The 22,600-nt window shown below is 34.6% G+C and overlaps 3 protein-coding genes, 1 long non-coding RNA gene and 4 pseudogenes across 5 annotated transcripts; 4 read left to right on the top strand and 4 right to left on the bottom strand.

The window, feature by feature from the left end:
- The first annotated feature begins 1,860 nt into the window (after positions 1-1,860).
- On the top strand, positions 1,861-3,125 carry LOC104704274 (F-box protein DOR pseudogene; annotated as a pseudogene).
- Positions 3,126-4,145: 1,020 nt separating this feature from the next.
- Positions 4,146-5,557, bottom strand: LOC147943446 (uncharacterized; annotated as a pseudogene).
- A 181-nt stretch (positions 5,558-5,738) lies between these two features.
- LOC147943447 (uncharacterized) lies at positions 5,739-6,420 on the bottom strand. The gene is made up of 2 exons (XM_087512244.1): positions 6,152-6,420; positions 5,739-6,059 (listed from the first exon to the last, which is right to left on the bottom strand). The coding sequence occupies exons 1-2, from the start codon at positions 6,418-6,420 to the stop codon at positions 5,750-5,752; spliced, it is 579 nt and encodes a 192-aa protein (XP_087368370.1). The 3' UTR covers positions 5,739-5,749.
- A 253-nt stretch (positions 6,421-6,673) lies between these two features.
- Positions 6,674-7,531, bottom strand: LOC104789079 (glutathione S-transferase T3-like; annotated as a pseudogene).
- Positions 7,532-9,231: 1,700 nt separating this feature from the next.
- LOC104789080 (F-box protein DOR pseudogene) lies at positions 9,232-11,487 on the top strand (annotated as a pseudogene).
- Positions 11,488-11,809: 322 nt separating this feature from the next.
- On the top strand, positions 11,810-12,984 carry LOC104786349 (uncharacterized). The gene is made up of 2 exons (XM_010511725.2): positions 11,810-12,205; positions 12,613-12,984. The coding sequence occupies exons 1-2, from the start codon at positions 11,882-11,884 to the stop codon at positions 12,787-12,789; spliced, it is 501 nt and encodes a 166-aa protein (XP_010510027.2). The 5' UTR covers positions 11,810-11,881; the 3' UTR covers positions 12,790-12,984.
- Positions 12,985-13,301: 317 nt separating this feature from the next.
- Positions 13,302-18,836, bottom strand: LOC104786350 (homeobox-leucine zipper protein HDG3-like). Its single transcript, XM_010511726.3, has 13 exons — positions 18,621-18,836; positions 18,311-18,417; positions 16,991-17,282; positions 16,770-16,887; positions 16,195-16,383; positions 15,617-16,036; positions 15,374-15,475; positions 15,047-15,247; positions 14,765-14,951; positions 14,408-14,667; positions 14,220-14,312; positions 13,780-14,134; positions 13,302-13,679 (listed from the first exon to the last, which is right to left on the bottom strand). The coding sequence occupies exons 3-13, from the start codon at positions 17,254-17,256 to the stop codon at positions 13,672-13,674; spliced, it is 2,199 nt and encodes a 732-aa protein (XP_010510028.1). The 5' UTR covers positions 17,257-17,282; positions 18,311-18,417; positions 18,621-18,836; the 3' UTR covers positions 13,302-13,671.
- Positions 18,837-19,479: 643 nt separating this feature from the next.
- On the top strand, positions 19,480-20,028 carry LOC147943448 (uncharacterized). Of its 2 annotated transcripts, none has more exons than XR_015598537.1 (2): positions 19,480-19,655; positions 19,736-20,028. It is a non-coding gene; the product is annotated as an uncharacterized LOC147943448 (long non-coding RNA). The 2 variants fall into 2 exon arrangements; XR_015598538.1 differs by having other exon boundaries at positions 19,504-19,630.
- Positions 20,029-22,600: the final 2,572 nt, after the last annotated feature.

Raw genomic sequence — 22,600 nt, forward strand, 5'->3', positions numbered from 1 at the left:
ACGAAAACAGGTTTTCCAACTCATTACTCGACTGGTTGGTTCGTCCACTATCTATCATGACTTAAAATCCTACTATATTAATCCTACTATATTAATTGAGAAGTACAAATATGAAACTAACATTAAAATGTGTAAAAAATTACATTCAATTGCCATTAGAAAAAAATTAATTAAGCTTAATTAACTAATTTAAATAAATATAATTAATTAAAAATAAAAAACACTCACATATCAAATATTAAAAATCTAAAAAAAATCTAAAAAAAACTTTTCTCTCTCTAATAAATTATGGACGAAATTACTAATTATTTTTTTAAAAAATATATAAACCAATCAGAATTTTAAAAACTAAGATTTTATATCCAAGTATACAATACAATTATTTTTAATAACTAAATTCGAAGATTTTGTTAAGTTTTCAAATTATGATTCTCCTATCATCTTTATTTTATTTTATTTACAAATTGTTTGGAATTTTCATATAATACTTATAATTTAAACTACATATTTTTCTGCATATGTTGTGACTAGAATTTTTTAAAACGAAGATATATTACTTATTGTATGAAAATGTGTGTTTTAATTTCCACATTGGCAGGTTGTTAAAACTAAATTTATATAAATGATAAATTAATAATTTTTATTTTATCAAAATCATACTATTAAAATTACTATTTATATTTCACAAAAAATGATGCAAATACAACAAACAAACAATATAAAACTATAATAATACGTTAAAAATAAAATACTATAATATTCTAAAATAGTTATTATTCAAATAGAATAATAGATTTACATAACAAATTAAAATAAATATTATCAAACAAAATAACTTTAGAAAAAACAATAATTTTTATTATTATATAGTTTTTTAAAAAAATGTTGACGATATATCCTAGTTAATTAGTGATCCGGAATACTGACAGCCGGTTTAACGGTTCAGTTTATACTAAACCGAGTTTTTTTTTAGGCAGTTGCAACCCTTCCTTCCTTCATATCTCTCTGCTCTTCAACGTGGTCCTAGAGGCGGTGGCGTGGCAGCCATAGTTGATGACCTTCCCTACATTAAAGCCCTCTTGTCAAACAGCAACTGCAAGTTCCGTACAGTTGGACAGGAGTTCACCAGGACAGGCTGGGGATTTGTATGTAAACTCCAAACTCAATTCTTTAAGATCAGTCTCTTTTAAAAACTTTGCTCATTGGATCTTAAAACTTTATTTTCAGGCCTTCCAGAGAGACTCTCCTCTAGCTGTAGACATGTCGACTGCGATCCTGCAGCTGTCCGAAGAAGGGAAACTCGAGAGAATCCGAAAGAAATGGCTTACCTACGACCACGAATGCACAATGCAGATTTCAGACACAGAAAACTATCAAATCTCGGTACAGAGTTTCTGGGGACTCTTCTTGATCTGTGGCATTGTTTGGTTTATTGCACTCACACTCTTCTGTGTAAATGACTACAGATGGATAACATTATTTAGAAAGGTACATAGATTTATTTATCATAAGGTCTTTTAGAAAGATGGGGACAGGACAATACATAGAACAGAGATAAAAATGCAAAGTTTTTCATACCAATCTCACAAGAGGAACAAGTGAACTGAATCATGAATAAAGAGCATTTGTAAAAATGGAACTCTGTGTAAAAATGATCATGTCTTAACTCTTAAAAGTGACTTGCAAATTCAATAGTTTGAAGTTTGAACGTTATGTTCTAATTTACCACTCAATCGAGCCGGTTTAACGGTTCTGTTTAATCTATACCGAGTTGTTTTTTTTGTTTTTGCAGTTGTTTTAATCTATACCGTCCTTTTCAAATCAAAATAACATTGAATCTAGGGTTTAAAAGCAGCGTCTTCTCCGCCATGAAAACACGGCGGCAGCACGTCTCCGAGGATGATGTAACCGTTTGTCGACGAAATACGCGACCGAAGACGACCTCAATTAATGGTGAAGAAAACTCATTACCGATCCCAATAGATCTCGTTTTCGAGATATTCTCGAGGTTGTCGGCGACATCTGTAGCGATATGTCGCTGCGTATCGAAGCTATGGGCTTCCACACTTGGTTGTCCAGATTTCAAGGAGTTGTTCTTGAAAAGATCTTCGGCTTGTCCGCAGCTATTGTTCGTCGGCAAAAACTTTGATGTATTCTTCTCCTCGCCTCAGCTTCAAAATCCGGATGCGATCTCGTCTCATGCAGTCGCCACTCGTCTTATGCATTTCCCCTTCGATGGTTTTAATGAAATGAGCGGTGGTTCTGTTCATGGATTGGTCTGTCTTATTTATTATAAGCAGATCCCAAAGGGAAGGAAGGAAACGGTGCCGGTGATATGTAACCCTAGCACCGGTCAATCCTTACCATTACCCAAAGTGAGGACAAAGAGAGTTAATGTGATAAGCTACTTGGGATATGATCCAGTTGGTAAACAATTCAAGGTATTGTCCATGTCCTGGCCAATTCTTGGCAACCAAAAGTGGATGTGTGGGGAGCATCAAGTTCTAACTTTAGGGCCTGGAAAACTGTCATGGAGAATGATCAACTGTAGTGCTGTCCCCCATGGGATTCTATATAATGAAAATAGAATATGCATCAATGGTGTTTTGTATTATCAAGCTTGGGTCCTTGGGTTTTCTAAGGTAATTATCTGCTTTGATGTTAGCTCTGAAAAGTTTACCCTTATTAACCTTGATAAGGATATGGTGCCTTGGCATGAGCCAACTTTGGTTAACTACAAGGGTAAATTAGGTGCACTTACAGCCTCAGATTTCGGGTCCTTTGGGACAGTTAGTGGAGATACTGAATGTCTTCAGTTGTGGGTTTTAGTAGACGCAGAGAAACACGAATGGTTGAAGTATACCTACGTCTTGCCCCCTTTGTGGAAGAATGTAGTTGGGAATGCTAGTTTAGACTTTGTTATTTTGACCGGTACAAACGAAATTGTCTTGTCGTCGGATGATCCATCCGGCCCTTTCTGTGTTTTCTACTACAATTTCGAGAGACAAACTGTCAGAAAAGTTGTTATGCAAGGAATGGACACATGTGTGACAAACGTTCACACCTTTGTAGACCATGTAGAGGATGTGAAGCTTATGAAAATGTTTCTACCTCGAGTATCGTAATAGATTATGGGCTTCTTAGTACATTCATTATGCTATAATGGGTGGCTTATTTATTCTCTGTTTTTTTTTTTTAAGTTTTGAACTATATTCTGTGGTCTAACTTCTAAGGCACGTTTTAGCTCTTTTTAAAGTCCTTTGTGTGTGTTCATGAATTCTTAGTCCGACAAAAAATGTTTACGAGACCGCGGATTACATAGTGCAAATAAAATAAAAGTTACCAATTACCACTGAATCAAACCAGAATAATGGCTGACGGTTCAACCGGTTCGGTTTAATTTTGATTTCGCCAATCTTATCTTATTATTAGTCGAGTTTCTCCTACAAAATTGTCAACTAGAGAGTGTGACATATATCTCATAAGAGCTTCAAACCTGTCGAAAATTCACAAAATTATATAACAACTTTAAATACACTAATATTTATTTTAACTAAATTTAAAAATATCATTATATTTAAAATAACTAATATATAAAAAAATTCATACAGCAAAAGAAAATAAGAGATCAAGTTCAAGGAGAGATCTAGTTGGAGTAAGAGACTTCAAGCTTAGAGCATGGGCATTGGTTGGGACAAAATTTTGGTCCCTCAAATATTTAAATCTTATTTTGAGAGTTTCTTAAGTTTGGTATGAGCATTGGTGTCCCTCACAGTTGGTCCCCCAGAAAAAATAATAATATTTTTAATTTTAAAAAGTAATTATTTAAATTAATAAGTAAAAACATATTAAAATTTTAATTAAAATAAAACATATAACAATGACATTAAAAAAGATAAGAAAATTACAAAGTTACAAAAACTTGAAAAAAAAAACAAAACATACAATTAAAACATTGAAAATAAAAAACATTAACCATACAAACATCACAATTAAAAACTAACATTTTATTAGTTACATAGAGTTTTTTTAATTAATCTTCATTATCTTGAAGATGTCCAAAATTAGTCCAAATATGCTCAATCCAATCTTTTTTTAACTGGTCATGGACTTGTTTATCCCGCATATTTGTTCGACAAGTAATCTTACTGCTCATATTTGAACCCAAACTGGCGGCACCGACGGTATATGTTTGATCCACATTTTCTCCGTGCTGAAATTCCGAAACAATGTTTCGGAAACTGTATGTATCTCGTTCGTCCTCGACAATCATATTATGGAGTATTATGCATGCTCTCATAACATTTACTATTTTGTATTTATCCCATAAAGGAGATGGGTTTTTAACAATGGCGAATCTAGCTTGCAAGACTCCGAAGGCACGCTCAACATCTTTCCGCACAACTTCTTGTTTTTTTAGAGAAGAGAGAATTTTTCATACCTTGTGGAAGCCGGATAGATTGTATAAAAGTGGCCCATTTTGGATAAATACCATCCGTGAGAAAGTACGCCAAATTGTACTCCCTTCCGTTGACAAAGAAGTTGACCTCCGGAGCTTGACCGTTAAGAACGTCATCAAAAACATTTAATCGTTCATAGTACCTGGAGCTCCAAAAAAAGCATGCCATATCCAGAGGTCATACGAAGCTACCGCCTCCAACACGATTGTTGGTTTCCGGTTGATCGTGAATACATCCCTTTTCAAGCTGTTGGACAATTCTTCCACCCCCAATGCATGCAGTCAATGCTCCCAACCATCCCGGGAAATCCACGTTTTTCATTTTCATAGAGTAGTCTTTCTAGGTCGTCTGGTCTGGGACGTCTTAGGTATTCATCGCCAAACAAGTTGATTATTCCGGCGGTAAACTCGTGCAAACATTTCCGAGCTGTTGAAGCACCAATTTGTACATACTCGTCAACTGTGTCGGATGCAGTACCATATGTCAATTGACGAATAGCTGCAGTACATTTTTGTATTGGTGATAGACTAGCCCGTCCGGTTGCATCCTGGGATTGCTGGAAATTCTCGACTTCGGTAGCGAGGCGTTGCACAATACGCATGAACAATGGCCTGTGCATCCGAAACCGGCGCCGGAATAAATACTCCGGGTATCTTGGAGTATCACTGAAATAATCATTCCAAAGGTTATTGTGGCCTTCTTCCCGGTTTCTCTGGATAAAGATCTGTTTCTTTCGCTCAACTGGTTCTTGAATGATATTAGAATTTTCGAGAAAATTATCAAAATAATCATCAAAATAAGCATCAAAATCATCAACAGCATCTCTTTGGTAGTGGTAATGGTTTGATGAAGATGACATTTTTTCAAGAAAAAAGATTGAGATCTTATTTTGATATTGAGGTGAAATGAAGTATAGAAAAAGAGTAATTGAGATGAGAAGATATGGTTTTGCATCATCGACAAAGGAAGTATATATAGAGTAAATGAGATGAGAAGATATGTGTTACCCGTGATTGTTTAATTTTGCTTGTGACACATCGAAACAATTGACTATTTTGCTTGTGAGTATTGATGAATGAATACAAAACACCTGACATTGTTTGAGTACACATAACCCGTGACAATGTGAAACAATACTCATATGTCGTGACAATGTGAAACAATACACATAACCCGTGACAATGTTTACAAAAGTTTACAAGTTCATAGGCATACAAGTTCAGATAATTGTCACGGGTAATCATAGGCATACAAGCTTACAAGTTCATAGGCATACAAGTTCAGAACCATCATTTCATAACCACAATTACCAGTAAAGCAATGACAATAAAAATTACCAAAACCATCATTTCAAAACAATTTCTAAACTTATTTCTGCTCTTCCCTTGCTCAAACACTATCTTCTCTAACTGGGCTATTTTCTGCTCAGTTTCATTACGGATGTGTGAGTCATAGTCAGAAGCGAATGTGATGCTATCTACCTTCTCCATCAGCAGTTCACATTGTCTGTTCATCTCACTTATCTCCTCCATGACTGCTGCATCCCACCACTTGTGAATATGCATATCGCCATCATCAACATTCCCACATGTGAAGAACCTGCATTAACATATACAACATCGCAAATCAATTCAACCTCAGGTTAATACATTTGAAATCACTTAATAATATGGCAATGTTAAACCACTTACCTTTTGTTCTCGCTTGAGGACAAAATAGGCTGACCACCACAGTAACATACCTTAGGGAATCCGAATTCAACCTCAGGTTGGGGAGGGTATAGAGTCACCTGAGTGTTGAGTAAGTTACTCTCAGCCTCATCCATCCGAATCAAAGCTTCCACTTCCCTCTCCTCAGTGTCCTGCGAATATCTATCATACTCATCTGATGAATCAGACTGTGAGTAGCTGTAGTCTTGTCCCATCAGATACTTAACCTGGAAATAACCAAGAACAGACATATTATAGCTCATCAGTTGAAATAAACAATAACAGTTAACATTATTCAAGAACAGTTATAGCTCATCAGTTGAAATAAACAAGAACAGTTAACATTATTCAAGAACAGTTATTGCTCATCAGTTGAAATAAACAAGAAATTCAAACACATAATTTATAGATAACAAAGACATCACATAAATTTATAGATAACAAAGAGAACACATAATTTAATATTGAAACAGAAATACAAAGTTGCGGTTTTAGGTCAATACATCAATCTGCAAAATACTGTGCAACTATCTTATCCTTTATAAGTTGATCAGCTGCACTAAGTGGCTCTGGTTTGGCAAGAAGTGTGTCTAGTATGCCAAGCTTCTGTAGCTTCTCCTTTTCAGCCATATCCACCTTCTTGACTTCCCACATGCTCTTGTACTCAGCAAGAGCCTTTCCCTGAGCTTTCTTCCTGTCAGCCTTCGCAGCCTTGACACCTTGAGGCCTTATCTCAGAGTCTTCTTCAGTGGGGGTTGCCTCGGATTGTGAAGCTGCACCTACTGGTTTCCTCTTTGTTCTGACAGAAGGTGATGGTGTGTTAATCATGTTTTGGTTAAGGAATTTCTGCTCAAACCTTAACAAACACCAGCAATGCTCCATTGTAAACTTCGTCTTATAGTCAGAGAAGTATATATCGTGAGCCACCTTCAGCACATCGTTCTCAGAGTGTCAACTACTGTTTAGTCTCTCCGCAGCTGCATAAGCCCCACAGAACTTGTTAGTGTGCTCATTGATCTTGAACCACCTCTGTTTACAGTTTATGTTCAGCCCTTGTTCACCGTTGGCTATCGCATGAGGAGACGCTGTATAGTACTTTTGAACCCTTTGCCAAAAGCTTCCTCCCTTTTGTTGATTAGCAATAATGGGGTCCTTCGAAGTATTCAACCACACACTGATCAAAATTTCATCGTCAGCCGGATTCCACTTCTTCCTATCCTTCTTGACAGGTGCCTCTTGAGAAAGAGGTACATCCGGGGATTGTTGAGAGCTCCATTGAGGTATTTCGTAAGAAGAGTTATCTTGGTTAAGTGACTCTCCTTGACTGTTGAGAAGATCTAAATAACTATTGTAAGAACTCATAGGAAGAAGAGATTGAGATGATTAGGATAAGAGGGAAGTATGGTTTCGTGTTTAAAAGAAGAACCAAAGAACCAAGAACCAAAAACGAGAGAGAGAAGATGATGGAGAAAGATTGAAGGCTGGTTTGGTGTTTAAAGGGTGAAAAAGTATCAAGTAATAAATTACCATTCATAATGACCAAAGCTTCAACTACCTAAGTCTAATCACAATTTATGACAACAAATATCAAGTACACCAACTACTTGAAGTCTATGACTGTTTGTCTTAAAAAATCTTCAACTCTGTTTTTTAGAAAGAATAGAGTTTTGTTAAGAGTTTTACATTTTTGAAACTTAGTTATACAAACTTAGTTATACTCTCAGCTTTAGTTACATATGAAGGCTGAGAGTAGCTTTAGTTATACTGTCAGTTTATATAAGTAGCTTTAGTTACATAAATTAGATATACTGTCAGTTTATATAAGTAGCTTTAGTTACACAAATGTTACATTAGATATACTGTCAGCTTATAAAAGTAGCTTTAGTTACATAAATTAATGCAAATGCAAATTTATATGATTTTCGTATGATTAATTAACTGACTAGTTCATATGATTTCCGTATACTAATTAGCTCTCATCAATCATCAACTACACTTGACGAATCTAAAGATACAAATCAAATGAACTAGTCTACCAAATCAAAAAAATGATACCACTCCATACCCCAAGTATACAACAAACAACAAGAAATTGACATTTTTGATGCTAATGGAATCGATTATTTACCTTTGACTGCCTGATTGTTGCTACTTGTTCCGTGATTTTTCTTTATGTGAGGCTTTCTTTAGGTGAGGTTGAGGAAACTCATAAACAACAAACAAGTGCAATGTTAAACTCGGTTTAACATAAAACAATCAAGTTTCACAACAAATAAGAGCAATGTTAAAACTAATTTTCATTCATAAGAAAAGGCTTCACTTACCATGTAGGGATTGACTAACGCTTGCTATCCCATTCGAAATACGACCAAAGCAACAAACTTTATCCTTTGAAATCTGCATCCCCAAATAAATTTCGTAGAATTAGAACCAATTTTAAGATAGTTATTAAATCATAATCTAAAATCAAAGAGAAACTAATATGAAACCCTAAATCGAAACCCTAAATCGAAACCCCTAAAAACGAAATCGAATCCCTAAAGCGAAACTCTAAATCGAAATCCAGAACAAATTACGAAACCCTAAATTAAAATTAAATTCAGAGAGAACATATACATACATATAGTCAACACTCGAATCAAAACTCAGAGAAAAATCTATCCAATCACATAAACAATTGCCTTAAACCGAAAGAAGATAATACATCAAAAAAACAAAATCATCCAAGGAAACGAAGGAAACGAAGTTGGAACACAAACCTATTTCTATTGCAACCGGCGTGAGGAAATTGACGGCCGATTTGCCTTTGCTTCAGCCAAATTTCAAAGAGATCGACCATTGGGATAAAATCGCCTTCGAGAGAGAGAGAGAGAGTGAAGAAAGAAAGACGGAAATAAAATAAAAGTCTCGCGACCACGATTTTTTGGGTTCACCCTCGCCCAAACGACAGCAACCAATAACACCCCGCCACGTGTCTTGAGGGACGGACGAAAATACGTCCCCTGTGTAGATACGTTTCTTGCTTATGAAATTCATTTCTATTTAAAATTAAATCCTTTATTATGTGGGACGGTGTGTGGGTATGCTGATGCACATGCTCTTAGAAAAGAGAATATTGGCTTAAACATGAGTTTACTTGAGAATAAAGTAATCCTAATCTAAACAAAGTTATGGTTAGAGATAAGGATCAGAGATTTTTATGAGCTATCTAAACATAAGTGTTTTCCAATATGATTAGAATTAACGTTTTATATATAAAGAGATGTCAGATTGTGATATAACTTATGATTTGAGAAAGAGATAACCTGAGTGCTTAAGTTTTTGAGATATTTTTCTTAAGCAATAAGAAAAAATGTTGTTTAAATCAATCTTTAAATTCTTAAATCAAACCTGAGAACAATACGTTTTGCTTACGAAAACAGGTTTTCCAACTCATTACTCTGACTGGTTGGTTCGTCCACTATCTGTCGTGACTTAAAATTAAATAGTGATCTGGAATACTGACAGCCGGTTTAACGGTTCAGTTTAAACTAAAACGAGTTTTTTTTTGGCAGTTGCAACCCTTCCCTTCCTTCCTTTCGCGACCTCTTAAAATCAAAACTGCAGTTGAAGCTAGGGTTTGAAACAGTTGTCTTCTCCGCCATGAAAACACGGCGGCAGCACGTCTCTGAGGATGATGTAATAATTTCTTAACACCGTACGCGGCCGAAAACTTCAGGAGGAAACGTATTACCGATCCCAATTGATCTCGTTTACGAGATATTCTCGAGGTTGACGGCGAAATCTGTAGTGATATGTCGTTGCGTGTCGAAGCTATGGGCCTCCACACTTGGCTGTGCAGATTTCACTGAGTTGTTCTGTTAAATTTGGGCTTATCTTGGACTTCTAACTAAAAACCAATTGGCAATTAGTAGATTGACCCTAACCCTTTATATATTAATGATAGTCCCTTCAAACTTCAGATGTGGGACTTGGATTGTATCCAACAATCTCCCCTTCAATCCAAGGACCACGCCTCCTCGAGATGACAACTCCATCTCGAACCAATCCCTCTTGGACCGATAATAAACCCCTTCTTGGGCCCCCATTACTCGGGTTGACAAGAGGCATGTCCTTATCCACTTTTCTAAATCCACCAGGATTTTTAACCTTGGGCTCTGATACCATGTTAAATTTGGGCTTATCTTGGGCTTCTAACTAAAAACCAATTGGCAATTAGTAGATTGACCCTAACCCTTTATATATTAATGATAGTCCCTTCAAACTTCAGATGTGGGACTTGGATTGTATCCAACATGTTCTTCACCAGATCTTTGGCTCGTCCACAACTATTGGTCGCCGGCAAAAACAGAGGTGTGTTGACCTTTTTCTCCTCGCCTCAGCTTCATAATCCGGATGTGAACTCGTCTACTGTAGTCGTCACTCGTCTTATTCAATTTCCCTTGGATGGTATTTGTGAAATGTACAGTGGTCTTGTCCATGGTTTGGTCTGTCTTATAAATAAGCCGATCATAAATGAAAAGACGGAAACGGTGCCGGTGATATGTGACCCTAGCACCGGTCAGTTTTTACCTTTACCCAAAGTGAAGACGGAGAGAGTTAATGTGATAAGCTACTTGGGATATGATCCAGTTGGTAAACAATTCAAGGTATTGGCCATGACCTGTCCAAATCCAAAATATGGCAACCTAAGGAGGATATGTGGGGAGCATCAAGTTCTAACATTAGGGTATGGAAAACTGTCATGGAGAATGATCGACTCTAGTATTCCCCCTCAGCTTCTATATAAAGATTTTGAAACTGGAATATGCATCAATGGTGGTTTGTATTATCCGGCTTCGGTTGATGGGGTTTTTAAGGTAATTTGCTTTGATGTTAGGTCTGAAAAGTTTACAGATATTAACCTTGACAATGGTATGGTTGGATCAACCCTGGTTAACTACAAGGGCAAATTAGGTGCACTTGATGTGTCAGATATTGAGTTGAGGCCAGTTACTGGACATACTAAATGTCTTCAGTTGTGGGTTTTAATAGACGCAGAGAAACACGAATGGTTAAAGCATAGGTTCGTATTGCCACCTTTGTGGAAGAATGTAGTTAGGAAGGCTAAGTTAGTCTTTGTTGGAGTGACCGGTACTAATGAAATTGTGTTGTCAACCAAATATTCACCCGCCCCTTTACGTGTTTTCTACTACAATTTGGAGAGCCAAACTGTCAGAAAAGTTGTAATGCAAGGAATGGATATAATTCATAATAATCTTCAGAGCTTTGTCGACCATGTAGAGGACGTGAAGCTTATGGAAATGTTTCCAACTTGAGATATTCTGTAACAGATGATTTGGGCTCCTATTAGTACATTCAATATGCACTTTATTATTATTCTCTGTTTTTTTTAAGTTTTAACTTCTTGTGGTGTGTCTGATTCAGACGATGAAGAGGAATAGTTGTTTCTAACTTCTAGAAGACACTTTTTAGCCTTTTGAAAGTCACTTTGTGAGTTGTGTTGATGAATTCTCTTAGTCAGACGATAATAATGTAATTAAAACAAATTGAACCGGAATCGAACCGGAATAATAGCAGACGGTTCAACCGGTTCGGTTTAATATAGATTTCGTCAATTACTTTAAGTAGGGCGGTTCTTCTTCTTCCTTCGTCTTCTTCGTTTTCGCGGTCAACGATAGATCAAAGCAAAAAAAAAGAAAAAAAAAAACAATGGGAGCAATTTGCAAGGTGATCGATGCTGTTCTCTTCTTGTACTTTGCTCTGATGGCGGTCGTTGCGCCGCTCATCGACGGCCAAATGAGTCTCCCCGGAGATATCTTCCCTTCGTTTCTCGTCGATCTGAATCGCTGGTACGTAGCCGAATTTGGTGATTATCTTGCCATTGAGAAGCCACATTTCCTCGTCGGACTCGTATGGCACGAGCTTTTGCTTCTTTGGCCGCTCTCGATCCTCAACGTCTACGCAATTCTCGCTGGGAAATCGTGGTTCGGTACCACATCTATGGTGTACGGAGCTTCCGTCGTGGCTTCAATGGTACAGCATTAGATATACTTCATTTAATGTGTTTGATTTTGTGGATCTGCCGAAACTATTAGTTGTATTATTGATCTGAAAAGCTTGAGCCTGATGTGGTGAAATATGAATAGATCTGCTTATTGGATTTGATAATGTATTATATAGTCTATAAAACAGAGTAGTGGGATCTGTATATGCTTGATTCAAGATTTCATTTTGATTACAAATGCATTTTGTTAATTTCAATTATGGTTGACCAGTTTCATTCATGGTTATTAGAATTAGTATGAGACTATGAACTTGTCTTACTGTTCTGCAATGTGAATCTTTTTGCTTTGGGGATGTTACTTATGGTATATATATAATATATATGCCTTGTGATTTAGAATCTGATTTTTTAACTATTTTTTACTTATTTTCATTAGGCTGCTATACTGGGAGAGATGATAGGTTCAGGGAAGGCATCTGAGAAATTGTTGATGATTTATGTACCATTCATGGGAGTTGGTGTTCTTGCTCTTCTCCGCGGTCTTCTTTCTCAATCAAACAATGGAGCTGTTGGCAAGAGACCCATTGTTTTGGCCAGGAGAAAGCGTGCTTAAAGTTAACCGATGATCAGCAAGTGTATGTCTCTTTTTTTTTGTCTCTTGAGAATTTCTGCTAAGGTGGATTTTGCTTTTTAACTTTTTTTTTCTTTTGAGAAAATTTTGAACCTTTCGGCTGGATTCTTGTTGTTTTTTCTTAGCAATATCATGTGTGTTCTTGTTTGAGATGAAATGAAGTTAAAATTGAAGGTATTTACAAGTCACCTCACCAAAAAAAAAGTCTACATATTGGGGTCTTGACAAATCACAACCCAAGATTGGGTTTCATCAGCTCAGATTTTGTTTAGTCTGGTTGGTTTTTTTGGTCAATCGATAACCATAGCCATCAGCCAAAAACTCGTTAAGCTCTCCTGCAAAACTAATAGAGTCTTGGGAAGAAAAGGTGTGAACTTATGATAAATCAAAGTCCAGAAATATACAACAAAAGAAATATATATATATAAGGGTGATATAAAGCCAATATTATCAACAACAAAATATAAAAAAAAGGCAAACTTGAAACTCACATAGAGAAAAGGAGTACTCAATAACTCAAATGCTGAAATAACAAAAGGTTCCCACAAAGACAAGGAATCATAAGACTCAACTGAAATAACGAAAGGTTGCAACAATGACTCAACTGAAATAACAGAAGGTTCCAACAATGACAAGAAGAAACAAAAGACTCAAATGAAATAACAAAGTTGTTTTTTTTATTTTCCCATCTTGAATGGGTATATATTCCAGGGCAAGTCAAATCCCGAACCTCATAAAGAACAAATCTCTTTGGGTTCGTTCTTGACTCCTCCCCTTTTGAAGCTCTCCAATTAACTCTCAAAACCAATCTTCCACACAAACACACTTCTCCTCTTTCTTCCTTGATTCAATCTTCCATTTAGCTTACTTTCCTGTAAAAATACCAAACAAAAACGTCATCAGCACCTTAATTGAGTAGCAAGTATTCGATAAGTATTAAGTTTGTTTATGAAACAGATTCAAAAAAATTACCGAGCGAGGGTGTTGCAATCTGAAAAGGAAACAAAGCTTTGATCTTCATCACGGTTGTACGAATCAGGGTCTCAGCGGTTGCAACAGAGGTAATACTCAGCTTACCCATATGAACTTCTTCAACAAGCATCTGGAAGGAAACGGTCAGGAGTGATCCTCCATGCTCATCACCCATACCATCCGGAAGAATAGCAATACCAGATGGCAGGAGAGGCACGTAGTCAGGATCTTGACCTTCACTGAGAACACCCTCTATTGATGCCGTATCAACAGGCGCATAGACCACAAATGAAGCTGTTGGATCAGTAGAGGTCTCTTGAATTATCATCATATTCTTCTCGCAAGGAATTGCATTCTGTAACCAAAACAAAACATCGGTCACATACCAAAAGAGTAACAAAAGTATGCATTCTCAAAACACACAACTCAGCTCTCTTTACCCTGAGTAAAGTTGCACAGTTCCTGCTGTCTCTCCCATTTGCAATCTCTGATATCTTATGCACAACCACCCCTCCGCCGCAGAGGACATCCCACTGCAGATAGATATTTCAAAACATGTTATATAAGGAAGTCATAGAAAGAAAAAAAGACAAAAAAAGAGAAGTCTTGTCCTAAATTATAAGTATACACTGTCTCGATGATCCACATCTCTGAGAGAGTCAAAGACAATATTAGGAGGAGCAGGAACCCAAAACGAAGTGGCTGCAGAAATAACGACACCAGGAGGCCTTCCTGGATCATTTATGTTCTTCATTGTCATCACTCTGATATCATCTCCTCCAGCACCAGAAAACGTAGTCCCCATCGAACTGGTCAGCCCAACAAAGAAGTTTCTTGAGACCCGCTCAGCTAGTTTCAGAATGCTCATCTTTCCATGGTCCGTTAGCACTGCACCATATCACAAAACTCTCAGAATGGTTAGTAAAAAAGAAACATTAAAGAAATAAACACATTTCTTTGAGTAGTAAAAAAAAAAAAAAATTACCAAGGTGATCAGGCGAATCCACGGATCGAAAATCTGTAGTCATGATGCTAGCAATCCTCTCGCACTGGCGTTCCAATGTTGCAACCCAGCGGTTAGCAGCAAAAGCTTGACCAGAACTGATGAAGTGCTTGAATATGTTTTGATTTGCTTCTCTGTCATCTACTTCCACATGTTCAACCCACGTTACCTTTTTTTCCAAACCAGCAAAAACAATCATTAATTAAAATATGAAACCATGCATACACTAAATAACCATAATGCATGAGACAACAATAGGTTTACCTTAGAGTAACCATTAGGGGTTTCTTGAATCAAGCACCCAGAGGGTCTGCGGCGACATTTCATGTGGATATTTGGAAAGAGATGGTCGATGGAAACATCCACCACCGCCCACAAATTCTCTCCTTGCTGTCTACAGTAGCGGACAAAGTAGCTTTCGCGGGTTGAGACTAGCGGCGAAAGCACTTGGTACTCAGCACTCATCTATGGATAAAGCACAACATTGGTTATATACGTTACATCAAATATGGTTTCAGTTTTGTTTTATAACTCCCTTATAGATTATATCAAATGTATAAATAAATAAAAAGTAACGTATAGAAAAATTACGATTTGGAGAGCTCCATTGAAGTTTCCAGCAGTATCAGTCAAAAGATTCTCATGAGTTATGGCTCTACCAACCATTCCTACAAACATTGTCGACCAAAGATTCTGCCAATATATATATAGATCGTTAATTACACACCTTATAATATAATGTTATATACTATGAAATAGGATCATATTTAGTTATAATATGAAAGTATTAATTAGGGTCATATAATCTGATATAATGATATTAATTCAATTTACCGCTTGCATGAGCATCTCAACAACGCCAGTAGGATTCATTGCCACGAGCGCGGTTTCCCTGGAAGCCTCGGTTCTAAACCCGCTCAGTCTAGGCCCGAGACCCTTCCGAAACGTCCTAGCGTATTCATCCAAGTTCAAAGCTAGGCTAGTGCCATTAAATCCTCCCATCCACAGTGGTTCATCCACTTGAGCCATCAACATTAGCTCCTCCATGGCTCCAATTGCCAACCCCATGATCATCCGCGAATCAGCATCTGCCGGTCCAGTGATTTCCCTCGAGAGGTTTCCTCCAGTTCCACTAGATGATCCCGCCTCGAACTCGAAAGTTGGAGGACGATTAGAAGGCCGAGGAGACATAACCGGATTGCTTACTACCGATTTGCTGCTAAACCTTACCGCCAGAGCAGTCAATTCATTGATCTATAGAACCCCAAAAAACAAGAAATACAACTTTTTAAATAACTTCTAAATGTAATATGTATGCGTCATTTATTATAACTTCTCTAATGTATGTGTTTGGCTATATGTAAATTGTAGTGGTCAGTGTGTGTGTGTGTGTGTATGTTCACAACTAGTACCTCCTCCTTTAGCCGGGCGTTTACGATCCGAAGATGATGTTCTTCGAAGGACATTTCGCCAATTGCAGTTTTGCCTCCACACTTAGGGCACAAGGCTAAGTAAACAGCTTCTCGGAACCGTTCGTTTTCAGATTTAAGCATGGTGTTCAATGACCGAAGTTCTGTGTTCTCACAACGTTCTTGCTGATTCTGCAAAACAAAAACAAAAAAAGGTTCTTAATAATATTTTAAACTACATAATAAACCAATTACTAAGTCATTATCTTAGGATATGAAACAACAAAAGTAATGAAGTTTTTTGGTTTTCAAGTGGAAAGAAAACATGCATTAACTAAAGTAAGATATGTACATGTGTTGCCTGCTTGACCTAATGTTTAGTAATGTGTGTTTCACACGTTTCAAAACGATATAATATATTCCTTACTAAATCAGATAAACCTAAAATCTTAAAAACTGGATTCTAATTCAACATATAGTTATGAGCGATCATCACAATCTCAATCAATCATGTCTATAGATACATTAAATACAATATGTGTGAGATGGTAACAAATTCATTAAATATGTCTATATACCTTGTTTTGAGTGCGTTTGTTCTGGAACCAGAATTTGATCTGAGCAGGTGCTAAACCCAATTGACGGCCAAGATCCTTCCTTTGTTTGTCATCTGGGTGAGGACACTCTTTGAAGAAACTAATTCAACAGAAACGAAAAAGATGTGAAATGATTATATATAATTTCTAGAGTTAGATAATATAAGTTGAGTTATAAAAAGAGAAGAAATTAATTAAATTACGCTTCCATCTCCTGAATCTGATATTGGTTGTGACGATGGTATTTTTTTCTCTTACGAGAAGGACCTTGATCGCTACCCATTTCTTCTTCACGACTGTCGCTTTCTTCAGCTTCAGTACCAGCTCCAACACCAGCATCAGCTTCAACACCAGCATCAGCTCCACCATTAGTGTTGTAAAGTCCAACATCAGTGTTGTTCATGTTATTGTTCTCGTTGTTATCATTGTCTCCATTGTTATCCACTGGTACCATGTTTGGCTCGGACATGTTTGCTCTTTCGATTTCTGGAAGATCTAATAAGAGTTGAAAAGACGAAAATAAGTTAATTAATTACTACAAATTAAAAACATAGTAGAGGGATATAAAATTATGAGAACTCATTAGATCTAAAAATTAGGGCTTGTGGAAAAGGTTTCTTAATGTTTTCCTTCTTTTTTTTTTGTCAAACGTTTCTTAAAGTTTTCCTTTGACCTGGAAAATGATAAGAATCAAGAAGGATTTTTTTCCAAAATTGGGTTTTTTTTTTAAATTTTTATTTTTGGATTTAGACACAGTCACACCTCTCTCTCTCTCTCTCTCTCTCTCTCTCTCTCTCTCTCTCTCTCTCTCTCTCTCTCTCTCTCTCTCTCTCTCTCTCTCTCAAAGTCAAAATACTTTTTTTTTTTACAGATCTTGTAAATAAAAGACTAAAAAGAGTAACAGACAAACAAAAACCGACCAGTAGAAATCAAAGACAAAAAAGAATAATGATAAAAGACAAAAGAAAAATAACGCATCACACATCACAGTCAGCAGATTACAAATAATAAACACAAACAAATGAATTAATTAAAAAAAGCCCTAACCAACAGATCAACACTATGAAATCTCCGAAACTAGTTCAACACTATAATCGTATTCTTTGAAGTTTGACGATGTATACAGATCTACATTATAGAACAAGGACGGAATTGTTGTATTCATTTTCCCAATTAAAGCCAATAAAATGACCACAAGAAGATCAAAGAATACGATTAAATTATTTGATTTAATTTTAATTAAAAAGGTAAAATTATTAGATCTGTATGTATATGTTTATAAAGTTCTACCACTAAAATTCTTCTTTTTTCCTTTAGAAATACTATCAAATTTTGTAAAGGGGCAAATAAGGCATGGTATCATATGAAACCTACCAGCAACAAAATCAAACTTATGTGATCTATTAATTTTTTCCCATTATTTTGTTATAATTATTGTATTTAATTGGTCGACACATGCATATATGATTATGATTAAGAACATAAACATAAATGAAAAGGATAACGAGAGAATCCAGCGATACCTTTAAAAGGTTTTGGCTGCGTAAATTAACTCAGAATAATCAAATCTTTAAGCTTATTGTTCCCTTGTTAGCTTGATCTGTCCTTCCATCTTTGTCTCACTCTTTTTCTACAAACGAAAAGGAAAAAAAAAATATAAATCTATAAACAAAACACGATCCCAAAAGCAAGATACATAAGAAACCAAATCATCATTTGATGTATATGATAGATACAACAACAATGGATTTGATTAGAACTCGATATTTTATCATCAAGATGGAATTGTATAAAATCAATCAGATGAAAAAAGATGAGTGGTAGATATATTACGTTTGTCAATGAAAAATAGGATAGTATCTATTGCTAAGCAATAGGGGGCTTGGTTGGAAATCAACTAATGGTTTTATGAAGTGGTTTTGAGGTGAGTGAGTGGTGGTGAGAGTGCAAGTGAAATTAGGGGTTGTAGAGACAAATATTTATAGGTGGAGAGGGAAACACTTACTTTACCCTACATGCTCAAAGGAAAGAGAAGCCAAAGATAATGTCAGAAAAGAAAAGAGAAGATGATAAAGATGCTTTTGTATTTTTATCCATGTGTCACAATGTAATTGGTTTTCTATATATGGTTTTGTATATGGAAAGTTATTCAATCTAAACTTGAATTGTAATATTTTTAACCTTTTTGGTATTTTCAACTTGAGTCCTTTTTCAATTTTTACTTTTGAAAAATAATGATTTCTATAAAACATCATGTTTATATATATATGCACTACAAGAAAATAAGTTTATTGAGACGTATTTTTGAGACAAAAAATTTCCGTCACAAATTTGTGACACTTTAAATACGATATTATGACTAAGTTTATTTGTAACAAATTCATAGTATTTTCGTCACTATATTATGACGAAAAAACTCAGTAACAAAAGTTTGTCACAATTAGTGACGAATATGCTACGATAATATTAATCGTCACTCTTATGACTACATTGTGACCAATATGTTGTTGCAAATTAGTTATGAACTTATAAAAGATATGCAAGTCAAAGTTTGTGACATAAAAATGAGTAAACTTTAGTCATAAAAATGTATAAATTGTTATGTCATTTATACAAAGCCCATTAAGCCAAGTCTCTAACCCTAATTTAACAAGACTTATTTAAGAGATGATTAGGGTTTTATTCTTTATAATTTCGTGCCTCCATAACCTAGAGAGAGAGAGAGTGAACCATTTGAGAGAAAGAGAACAAGGAGCCACAATTGAGATTAAGGACAGATCTTACATGTTCTAGGAGATGGTGGAAAATAAGGGGTAAACGGACTCTTTTATGGACGAATTTTGGTGAGCAATTTTTCAACCCATAGATGTAAGTTTTCCCCAAAGGATTTTGTAACCCCTTTTGTAAATTAAAAGTTATACATGTTTTCTCAAACCTATTCTGCGCAGATTCGCGAATTAACATCAGTCATCTTGTGAAATCATTTCCCACTGCTACAAATTGAACCAGAAGCGGATCTACCAACCGTTGGAAAGATCTGAGTCTTACCTTTCTAGAAAGCCTGAAATCGTTTCCATAGGAGTTATAACATGGAAGTTATCATCGAATATGTTCATCTGGATGAATTTGTGATTTTTTTTTTTGTAAGAATAAAGATAGCTTATAATGTATATCTAATGTTTATGATTATAAAAAATTTGTATGATAATAAATTTAAAAAATAATATTGTTTTGAGATTGATTTTTTTGTTATAATTTTTATCATATGCAATGAATTTTTATTATTAACACCATTTGAAAATAACTTCTAATGATAAAATTGGACATTATGATAGTCACAAAATATCATGATTTTTGAGTATTTGTTAAAATTTTGCGACAAATTTCTAATTATCATTTGTGACCATTTGAGACTATAGTTTCGTAACAATCAGATACATAATTAAAACGTTATTTTAAACACGAATTGTGACGATTTAAAGACGTTTTGTTAGTATGTAATTAAGACAGTTTTGTTACTTTTTGGTGTCGTAGTTATTGATGACAAAATGGTTACTAATATATTCGTTGCAACTCTTGTGACGTTTTTGTTACAAATAAAAATTTGTGACCATTGTATTGCAACCATTCAAAAATTGTCATAAATTCGTAACAATGTTTATATTGTGACTAGATACTTTGTATTGTGACTAAATATTTCGTCTTAATACAATTATTTTCTTGTAGTGATGGTATGAGCCCAAGAGCAGAGCCGTGGCTATGTACAAAAAAAAATAAACATTCCGGCCTTTTATTTTTAAAAGAATTTTAAGACCCTCATTTTTTATGTTTGTTAATTATATTATGTCTAAATAGAAAATTTTATTTATATTACAGAAGAGAAAAGAGAATCACGATCGTTTAAACCTTTCATCTTATCTTTTTGCTATGTGTTACTTTTTTTTCTTCTTCTTCAGTTAAAATAATAGAAAAGACTAAATATTTTTCATGTTTGGTTTCTAAATCTGGTTTGTAAATTTCATGGCTTTTGTCTGTTTTGATACTTTTTTTTGAATTAAGGCTTTTTTTAAGTACCGCTTCTGGTCCATGTAACTCTTGGCACGGCTCTGCCTAAGAGAAAAATTGTAATAATTGTTAACTTTTCATGTTTAAAATTCCTAGTGAAAATGATCCTATAGTTTTTAAAAAAAAAAAACACTTTCTTGTCATTTTAGTCTTATATATGATAAATTATACATATTTGCCATCAATTAGTATTTGTATGTTAGAGATGCACAATATTGATCGATCTAGTCAATAATGATATCTATATTCTGTACGGAATAAATTACACAAACGACAAATTTATGCTTTTATTGAATCTATAGTTTGTTTATAACTGTATAAAGAGAGTGAAACATGAAAGAGAATGTCTTTTAAAAAATCCATAATATAATTATTGGCTAGATCGATCATTAATATTTGTTAAATATATTGAAAAATCAGTAGACGATAATTCCGTACAATCCTACTATATTAATTGGAAAGTATAAATATGAAACTAACCTTAAAATTTGTAAAAACTTACATTCAATTGTCAATAGTAAAATTTTAATTAATTAATTAATCTTTATTAATTATTAATAAACAAAAAAACGTTGACAGATTAAATTAAACTAAATTTACAAAATTAAATAAAATATATTCGAATCTAAACTAATTTGTATTTGAAAAGAAAAAATCTTATTAAAAAATTAACAGCTAGGATTTTAAAAATCTAATCGAATAAAATCAACAACTATAAATTTTATCAATATTTTATACCAGCACGGATTAAAATAACATAATAATAAAAAAAATTATTACAAATTTTCATCAAAAAAAAGTTCGACTCGCGGGTACCTAACTTATTAAATAATTGTAATAGCTAGTCAATGCATTATCAAAATTAAGTAATTGTAATAACATCAAAATATGGATAGAAGCCTAACGAGTAACGACTGACACTAGATAAACACAAAGATAAAGCTACTAATTCTGGTTGTTGGTCATACAATTTCTTTTTAGCTAATTTACCATCTAATATAAATTTGACCAAAAAAATTAATTTCATAGTCAAAGTTAAAATTAATTTCATATATTAAAATTTATAATAAAAATAGAAATTTAATTCAAATGTGAAATTGACCAAATAAATATCCAATCTATTGAGATTAAGCCATCGTCAATCCGGTAGCTCGAGTGATACAAATTCGAAAAAATTATCAATAATATTAAATAATTAAATTTGATGATATACCAAAATAAAATATTCTAAGTTGAAAATGATATTTGATTTTTGTTTATAAATCATACATGATTCATATTGTTAATAATAATTTAACATGGTTCGATTTACCTGGTAACTTTCATATTTTTACTGTACTTTATTAAGCAAAACAATTACATTGTTTCATAGTAATTGACGATATCTCTCACACTTGGGAATACAATACTATAAAGATTTTTTTTTTGGCTGTAGTTCATTTAAACAAATCAATAGTGCAACTAAATACCAACTGAAATAATTATGTTTGTAAACCACCTTAAGACATAGTTAATATTTTTTGTTTGCCTCTCCAGTCTCCATTGGTAACGCACGTACAGCTAATTAATTTGTGGCCCTAACATTAAACTTTTTTTTGCTAACAGCTATTTAAAATTTTAATTACAGCCAAGTGACAGTTTGTAGTTTGTGGTTTTTTATTTACCCTTCATGAAATAAGCATGCTTGCCTGAACACGTGTCATATGTGTACGTTTTTTTGTCTATTTTTTGGACGTGATATGTGTGTA

The sequence above is a fragment of the Camelina sativa genome, chromosome 5, assembly GCF_030686135.1.
Source record: "Camelina sativa cultivar CO46 ecotype springtype chromosome 5, ASM3068613v1".
In the NCBI taxonomy this organism is placed as follows: Eukaryota; Viridiplantae; Streptophyta; class Magnoliopsida; order Brassicales; family Brassicaceae; genus Camelina; species Camelina sativa.